The sequence below is a fragment of the Camellia sinensis genome, chromosome 10 (assembly GCF_055761805.1).
Source record: "Camellia sinensis isolate YWXY chromosome 10, ASM5576180v1, whole genome shotgun sequence".
Classification (NCBI taxonomy): Eukaryota; Viridiplantae; Streptophyta; class Magnoliopsida; order Ericales; family Theaceae; genus Camellia; species Camellia sinensis.
In genome coordinates this window covers 53,304,150-53,313,483 of record NC_138970.1, presented here as the reverse complement: position 1 = coordinate 53,313,483, position 9,334 = coordinate 53,304,150, and the positions used below count along the sequence as shown (strand labels likewise).

Below are 9,334 nucleotides of genomic sequence, written 5' to 3'. Positions count from 1 at the left end.
GGTGGCGGGGAAGATGACGGTGGAGAAGGGAGGAGTGGCCGAGGGATTTGGGTAATTTAGGGAAATAATGAGAAGGTGAGTTTGCATCTTTGTTTTGAAATTTGAATTCACATATAAATTTTTTTTTGACTTTTTCTGTTTAATATGGCAGTAGAAGGCAAATGAATATGATTTTAAAAACTTTAAGAGTAAAATTAAAATTATTTAAAGTCTGGAAGTATAATTAATCATCAAGGCAACGTATAGGGATAATAATGAAATTTTTTTTATCTTTTCTTTTTTTCAATTTTTATTTTTTCAAAAACACAACCAAAAAAGAAAAAAAAAAGTTTGGCATACTATTTCCCAAAAAAAAAAAAAGGAAAAAAATCATTAAAACAATTCATTTTTTAAAAAACTCGTAAGAATTATTTTTGTCCAAAAATAAAAAGGGTAAACCAAGTTTTTAACATTTCAAAATTAAAAATATTTTTTTTCCCAAATAAGTTTATTTTCCATTGATCATAAAAAACATTTTTCATTGACATTCATTTTTCATCGTACCCAGAAAATACGAGAAATTATTTTTCAAAACCCTTTCGATTCAAATTCCCAACTGAACTTCGTCTTCCAATTTAAGGATCCCTCTGCAGAGCCAAGTTAAGTTTCATAAAATTACGTCATATTTAGTTCAATGGGTTAGCTACACAAGAAATGGGAAGCCACAAAAGAGGTTACAACCACATTAGGTTCAATTTGAGCAATGCTTGCATGACACACAAAAAAAACATTGCAGTTGAAACCATGAAATCTTGACAATCACACAAAACTGTGATATGGGATTCAACTGACAAACAGAGGGCAATGGAGAACGTGTAACGAGTGAGAGGGACGAAAGCACAGGTTGTTCAAACTGAGGCTAAGAGCCAAAACATCACATAAGAAGACAAAGCAATGAGGAACCAAGTGATGAAAGCCAGAGCTACGGAGAGCTGGAATCTACTGCATGGGAGATGCATTTGAACTTTGCAGACATCCAAGTCCCGTTCATACAGAACTGCAATTCCTGCTGATGAGCATGCAGCTGCAAGCGATAGAGTAGCGGTCACCTGCATTTGAAACAAACACAATGCCAATTGATATGTAAATTAATACTTAAAAAGGTCTAAGAACACAGAACTGGACACAACTCTTTCACATGAAATGAATTCCACTTTTTTATGGGCTCCACACTCGTGAGAGGAATGTGTCTAATTCTATGATTGGTTTCTGTGCAAATAAAAGAACTGAATTATATATTGCAAAGCACGAATGTAGTACTATGCTATTACTATTGACATATAATAAATTTAATATATATATATATATAAACTTTTAACGTGTCCTAGACATTTCGTGCCTTAACATTTTTTGATAATCGCCTTGTCAGTATATCCTTGTCTATGCTACTTAGTTACTACAGGTTTTCAGCTTGTGCTTTCAGCTCAAACCGAGTTTGTGATGCTTTTTGTCAGTTGGTAACAAGTTTTACCAAACAGGGCGTCATTTAACTGCAGAGGGGAGGTTTTGAAACATAAGCAACATATTAACTAACCCAAAAAGAAATATATATAAACAAAAAAAATCTGAAGTGCCATTACAATAATTTAACAAAAGAAAGCGATGAGACAAATAAAAGAACACAAATGTGAAGAAGTATGGTATTAAGTATAGAAACCAATGAGATAAAATATAATGATTACAACAATTAGAGAACCAATACTTTCCAGTGTAAAATCATGCATTGATCCGTATGACAAAGTTAATGCATCTATGACAAAAATAAATAATAGGAGCAAAGCTGCCAAGAGTGTAAGGAGAAAATTAAATACCCAATCGCCTACAACAAACAGGCTCACTAAGATTGGATTTTGAAGGTTTCTCTTTAAGCTCAAAGCATAGACATCAAGACATGCAAGTCCAAAGCTCCACATTACCTGAAGCCCCATTGATGCAATTAAATAGCTGCATCAAGCAACATGGAATTTGATTAAATTTGCGTTAAGGAATTGACAGGATGACGTCTCAACAGAATTTAGAAGTCAATACAAGAAAGCATCAAATAATAGTTATGGTAGAAAAGGCAACAACAATCTCTCCAACTTATTTTATTCAAACTTGTAATATGTTTTATGTCTAAGTGTTGGGAATTGCTTGATGAGTGTCGTGTTGCATAGGTGCCGGACACAAGACATTACCTTCTTAGAAGTGTCTATACTTTGTAGCAGCAGAACTAGCGTGCAAGTGCATGAGAGAACATGTAAAGTGGGATGATGCACATAAATGAATGAACATTGCCCCAAACATCACCTTCCTTCCCCCAAATTAAGTTACGAACGCATTTCTGTGAGCCAGTTAGAAAAACTACACCTAGTTAAGTCCCGATTTGATGGGGGTCTAAGACGGGGTAGATTGGGCACAGACCTAACATTTGGCATAATTTGCACAAAGTGGTTGTCCTCAAGTTTAAACCCACAACCTCGAGGTTAGTAATTAACCACTGAACCAGTGGCCGCTTGATACATTTATGTGAAGAAAATAAAATTTTACCCAGGAATAAATGTATAGAAAGTCGTAACCGTTTAGTTTTCTTTGCCTTTCTGGTCCAACTACCTTAGAGGAAATGTGTGTAACAAACTGGATGTATGATAAGTACAATCCCATGCTATAATTAGAAAATTACATATATGAATGCTATGCTATCAAATATTTCCCAACTGTTACAACTGAAATTTCATACTGCTGTCTAATTTGTGTCTTTCCAATAATGTACCGTAATATAAGTCCGAACAAGAAAAAAAAAATAATAGAGAGCTGCATTTAAAATTCACTACAAGAGAGAATTTTATGGTTTTATAGGCAGATGGTGAGCATATGCCTACCATAAATGAATGTTTGCTTACTTGGTTTTACTTCTTTAAGAAAGAAACCTTGCTTGATTCTGCTTTTAAGCTAGAGATTACTCTATCATGCTTCAATATATTTTCACCTTTCTCTCTATATTTGGAAGTCTTTCAAATGAAAATTTTATTTTCATTTGGCAAATTAATTCAAACACACCTTCATTTTTACAAAACCCAAATCTTCAATATAAGAACTTGAATCTCACCTACAAATTTCACTGCACAACAACAAAATTGCAACAGTTCTTTAAGAAGTGACAAAGAACACAAAAACTTACCAGAAAGCAGTGTAGGTAGAGAAGCCCATAGCAGAGACCATCACTCCAATGGAAGCAGCACCAAACAAACACTGCCCTATCCTCAACATCAGCCCACTCACAGTTCCTGGCCTCCCTACCAGCTCCCTCATATCTTCTCTCTCTAAAACTCTCTCTGCCCCTCTCTCCTCCAACCCAGAGGTTCCTTTTTCCAAATCAAAGGGCCCCAATCAAAACCCTAGTTTTGAGAACCCCATATCTCCAAATGCCCTCCATTTTCTCAACCCAAAATGATGAATTTCAATGTGAATACACAGATATGCTATTTGGGTGGTTTTGGGATGAAGATGAATGGAAGATATTCAGGGGTTGGATTTGAAATGCGAAGTGTAGGAAAGGTGAGACTGATCTTTCAATTCCAAGTTCATCATTGTTTCACCCAAAACCATCCATTGACAGAGAATCGTCAGCTTTAAGAAACCCTCAAATTCTACTTGTTAAATCATGATTTAAGAGATTGATTAGCATTTTTACTATTCAAATGGAGCTCAGATTTGAGTCTAATGGAGGTGTTTAGTGCAGTGGAGGTTCGATTCGCTTTTCTGAGTCTGACGTTGTTCTACGTGGATTTCTTTTCCCCTTTTTACTTTACTCTCTTTTTTTTCTTTTCTTTTTTTTCACTAAACTATTCATACGCCCTAATAGTTTCATGAGCAATGGTAGAGGGCCCAAATTTTGTGGCTCAAATGTGGCTCAAATGGTCAAAACGACGTCGTTTTGAGTACAAAACAACATCAAAATGGCCAAAACGACGTCGTTTTGGCCATTTGAGCCACATTTGAGCCACAGAATTAGGGCCCCCAAACATTTTTCTAGTTTCATATAGGAGTGTGCATAATACCGCCGAAACTGTCGAAACTGTTAAAATCGCACCGAATTGCACCGTCAAGGTAAATTCGTTATTATTTGCCAATCGAACCGCCGGTTTTTGGTAAGAAAAATGGCAAATTCTAGTTATACTTTTATCAATCCGCCGGTTTCTATTTTTCTTCCAAACCGCACCGACCCGCACCGCTATTAAATCATGTTTTATAAGATTCTAAAAATTCTTTTTTACTTAAGTTTGCTTGTTGTTCTATACCTTAAAATATAGTATTACATTACTGCTCGAGGGGAATTCAAGATGTCAGTAATCTAAAATAAAGTTGGATTCCAATTCACTTTTCAATCTTTTCTTTTTTTTTTTTTTTTTTTTCTGGCCATGTTGCAAACTTGCATCAGCTCACTTTTCAATCTAAATACTTTTCAACAGTAAATATTTTCAATATATTATAAACCCTGAATGGTATTAATTTTATGTATTGTATTTGATCATTGTAGCTTTCACAGATGTTTGTAATGAACTGATGGCATAGTCGCTGATATTATCATGTTGTTGCTACACTTGCTGCATCAGAAGAAAGTTTCGCAAGATGCTTAACATCACGGTATCTCTCGTCTTTTTTTTACTCTTTGATTTAAGTTTTGTAATTTGAATTATATTTTTTATAAACCGCCAATCCGCCCGAACCGCCAAGGAAAATCTGCCATTATTTGCCAACCGAACTGTCGATTTTTTATAAGGAAAATGACAAATTCTAGTGACACTTTTATCAATCCGACACCCGCCATATGGTTTCTATTTTTCTCTCAAACCGCACCGACCTGCACCGCGCACACCCCTAGTTTCATACGTCCTAATAGTTAGATGGAGGCCAAGTTTTGAAAGTCTTAAAAAAGTTAAAAAGTCAAAAAATTATTTAAAAAGTTATTATTATTTATCAAAAGTTAATAATTACGGTTGTACAATTCCCAATATTAATTTTCCCTTACACATTAATTTATACAATTTTTTAATACACATTTTTTTATAAAAAGTCAAAAAATTAACCTAAACATTCATATTTTCAACCTCAACTTTTTAGTCTAAAAAGACAAAAAGTGCACTTATTTAGGACACCCCAAACAACCCCTTAATTTTATTAAATTTTACTGAAAATAAGTCTTACTAAAATCGTTATTCAAAATAATTTTTGTGATAATTTTTTACATATATCGCTAAAAATTAATAATTCGTAACCTTTTTTTTTATTACGATTTTTATAAATGATCGCTAAAACTTATAATTAGTGATATTTTTCTGTTATGAATTTTTCAAACTATTGCTAAAAGTTAAAAATTAATAATGTTTTTTTGTGATATTTTTTTAAGGAAAATTTACCCATAAGTCCTAGTTTCTGAAAAGTTGAACCATTTAGTCCTAAAAGTTTTCTTATGCTCCATTTAGTCCCATTTGCACATCAATCTAATGTTTGAAACATTAATCTGATGTTCGAAATCTAATGTTCAAAACATTAATCTGATATTTGAAACATTGTAATGGGACCTTTCAGTCTATAAGAAAACTTTTAGGACTAAACAGTGTATAAGTTATTAATTTGGGATTTATTGGTGCATCCCCCTTTTTTTAAACTATCGCTAAAACTAATAATTATTGATATTTTTTGTTACAATTTTCAAATTGTCGCTGAAAATTACAATTAGTGACTTTTTAATAGTATTTTGATAAAAAAAAATATCATTAATTATCATAGGTTCTATTGAATAATAAATCCACTGTTAGAACCTACACGTTGGTTCCTCTAATTTTTTTTTTTTTTTTTGAGAAACTAACAAATCCCATAAGTTTTAAAAATAAATTGGGTAAATTACAAATACATCCTTCAAAATTTGCTTAAAATACGATTTGTCACTGTAGTTTTGGAAATTACGTCTAATCCCTTGAAGTTTTTAATTTTATAACAAATGGATTCTTTTATTAATAAATCATTAAGTCCATTAATAGTTTTTGATGACGTCAGAAATTTATTTCAATTAATAATTCAGGTAATTTTATCATTGTAGAAAAGAATAGTTAGGAATTTTATTTTTTTAGTTAATTCTATTAAATAAATTTTTTTGATAAAGGGGTATTTATAATATTTCAAACCAAATTACAATTTGTATTTTAAACAAATATTAGGGGTGTGTATTTGTAATTTATTCAAATAAATTATAAAAGAAATGTTAACAAGTACATCATAGGCATTGTTTAATGTTGAGAAGTATGTAAAATTTGTCTTCAAAATATGTAAAAATGTTAAAAATATATGTTGATTTTAATAAAAGTTTACTGAATTTAATAAAATGTTTTTTTTTTTGACTCCTGCTCTAGGGGTACTTGACAACACCTTTTGTTTAAACTCTTAATAGTATCTTCAATAGACTCTTCAAATAAGATTTGTTAGCTATTATAGCTAACATTATCATATTTTAGACTCTTAGCATCTCCAATGCACGAGGCAATTGGAGAGAATTAGGCATTTTGCCTATTAAAGCTGCATTTCTAGGGCTTCAACGCATGAGGCAAATGGTGAGGCATTTTGCCCATTCTCGTTTTGGCTCTCCACAGGTAGCTAGCCTTCATTGCTAGGTAAAGTGTGTTCTTGCCAACTTAAGTGACTCTTTTTTTCTTTCTCTCTCAACATCTCTCTCAACTCACTTCCTGCACTACAAAACCCTTCCCCTTCTGTTTGATCTCGCTAAGCTTAGTTTACTTCTTGCGATTCAAGAAGATTCAAGAGGTCTGGACATTGGATTTCAAGGTCAGAACTCTTTGAACCGTAAATCAATACATTTGCTTCACTTTGATTTCTTTCTTTGTTTCCTGGTATGTTTGTCATCAATTAATTCGACTCAATGAGGTTCCTATTATTGCCATATATTCTGATATTGGGAAATACATAAAATAGCTATAGCATTCAAGATGAAGATCAAAAGAAAAATTTACAAATTCTGAATTCATGATTTTAGAAGAAACAATAGGCACCGTGAAATGACCTAAAAAGGGTAACCCAATTGATGAACTGTGCAGTTGTTTGTTTGATTGGTGAGAAAACTTAAAAATTAGTTAAGTTAGTTTGATTGGTTAGCTAAAATAAAGAATATGGTTAAAGTGTACACTAGCTAAATTAGTTAGGCAAAATAAAGAAGGTAATTTTCTGTATACTTTAAGGAGGCATTTTAATGAGTATGGTTGGAGATGCTCACTAGCCATTACAATAGCTATTTTAAATGAGACTTGTTAGCTATTATAACTAACATTATCATATTTTAGTCACTATAATAAACTAACTATTGCAATAGTTATTTTAACAAAATTGTTTAATGTTAGCTATATTTGAAGAGTTTTGGAGGACTCTTTAAACAGTTTATGTGTATAAATAAATAAAATAAAGAGTAGCATAAGATTACATAAGTAAAAAAGGAATTAAGCAAAATAAAAAATTATCTTTTTTTATATTTTAACTAGAGGTGGACATTGGCCCGTTGGCCTGCCTAGTCCAACCCTATTTTCTAGGGTCTAGGAAGGTTGTTTTAGCAATAGAGCCGGGCTGGGCCAATATTTTCAGTCCGAAATATTAATGTACTGAGTTTGGAATTTATACTTTTAACCAACCTGGTCCGACCAGCTATTAAATTAAATAATTCTTTATTTATTTATAATATATTAAAATATGATTTTTTTTTTTTTTGGTTGAGATCTAAACTTTATCTTTATTGATTTTATTGAAACTTACATTTATGGTAATGTGTGATTAAATTTATTTAAGAAATCCTTCAATTTATACATAAAATCTTTCAATTTATAATGATGTCAATATATTTATTTAAGAAATATAGTGTGGTTAAATTTAATTATAAAATGTTTTAAATTTTATTTAACATATAATCCGATAAGTGGGTTTGGGATTTATAATTATTTTTTAGACCATGCTTGAGCAGATATAGAGGCCCGATATTAGGGTTGGACCGGGTTTTGGACAGACACAAAATCCCAAAGGGAAAATTACCCACAGGTCCTATTTGAAATATGTGGACACTATTTAATCCAACAACTTTTTGAGTAGACCCAAAAGCCCTACTTTCTTCTCTCTCTCTCTCTCTCTCTCTCTCTCTCTCTCTCTCTCTCTGTGTGTGCTTTTTGCTTCACTCTTTACGTTTTCCCCTCTCTCTTTTTTTCTACATTTTTCTCTCATCTTCCTTATCATGGACGACAACCGGTGATCACATCTTTCTCCATTGATCAGGGTTCACCGATAACCACCAACCATCAAAATCAACTCGTGACTTCACCCTCACCAACGGCGAAAAAAATATATTTCCGACGAAGAAGATGAGTAAATCTACATCAGATTTGAGTAGATCTACATCAGATTTGGCTAGATCTAAACAAAAAATAATTGCCGGAGTACAATCCTCTCCCTATATCCGCCTCTCTTCTTCAATCTCTTATTTTTTTTTTTTACATTTTCTCTGTTATACACTTCTCTTTTTCTGTTCTAATGGAGAAAATTTTCAAGTTCTGAACAAGTAGTTTTCGAGTTTTAGTTACATGCGGTGAAAACTGTAAAATTTTGCAGTTTCAAATTTTTTTGGTGCTGGAATGAATCATGGTATAAAACTGTAAAATTTTGCAGTTTCATAACATTCTTTAGAACTGTAAAATTTTACAGTTTCATAACATGTTTTTCAGTTTGATTAATAAGGATAAATGCTTAATAGATTTTTACCATGACCCCATTCCGCCCCTAATAGAATGGTGCCATGATTGCCAGTAATTCGAGATTACCAAAGGCCAACTTCCAAAATTCGCACACAATCAAAGTATAAATATATGGGGCTCACAAGTGCGGAAGCAATATATATACAATTCTAATTAGTCCTTAAGAGCTGTGCATAAGTCAAATGGAATGACATACATCTTAACAAGGTCTTACAACTTGGGTACAATAAAATGAAGTACAAAAATACATCTTGACCAAAAGGCTTCTCGAATCATCATATACAAAATACAATGAAATGCAAGCTAAGAAGCATGATCTTCAAGATGCTACAAAATGCGAATCCAAAACAAGTTGCAAAGCACATCTAGGCGTCGCCGCTATCCTGCTCATCACCTACATATATATAGAGATGGTGAGCTTGGATACTCAGTGAATGGTACAAGTAATAAAGGGTTTGCATGAATAATATCCGAGATCTTTATCAAAGTGATACACATTATATCTTGAACAA

The 9,334-nt window shown here is 32.4% G+C and overlaps 1 protein-coding gene across 1 annotated transcript; it reads right to left on the bottom strand.

The window, feature by feature from the left end:
* Positions 1 to 644: 644 nt before the first annotated feature.
* Positions 645 to 3,867, bottom strand: LOC114277296 (CASP-like protein 5B2). The gene is made up of 3 exons (XM_082891384.1): positions 3,200 to 3,867; positions 1,851 to 1,983; positions 645 to 1,088 (listed from the first exon to the last, which is right to left on the bottom strand). Exons 1-3 carry the CDS (start codon positions 3,328 to 3,330, stop codon positions 888 to 890), a joined length of 465 nt encoding a protein of 154 aa, XP_082747510.1. The 5' UTR covers positions 3,331 to 3,867; the 3' UTR covers positions 645 to 887.
* Between the last annotated feature and the right edge of the window lie 5,467 nt (positions 3,868 to 9,334).

What these genes read in the sequence shown, in the direction of transcription:
- LOC114277296 (XM_082891384.1), bottom strand. Translation starts at nt 3,330, where the DNA reads ATGAGGGAGCTGGTAGGGAGGCCAGGAACTGTGAGTGGGCTGATGTTG. An exon ending in TCTACCTACACTGCTTTCTG is followed by an intron (nt 1,984 to 3,199) that starts GTAAGTTTTTGT and finishes TGCTTGATGCAG; the next exon opens with CTATTTAATTGCATCAATGG. An exon ending in TGTTTGTTGTAGGCGATTGG is followed by an intron (nt 1,089 to 1,850) that starts GTATTTAATTTT and finishes TTTCAAATGCAG; the next exon opens with GTGACCGCTACTCTATCGCT.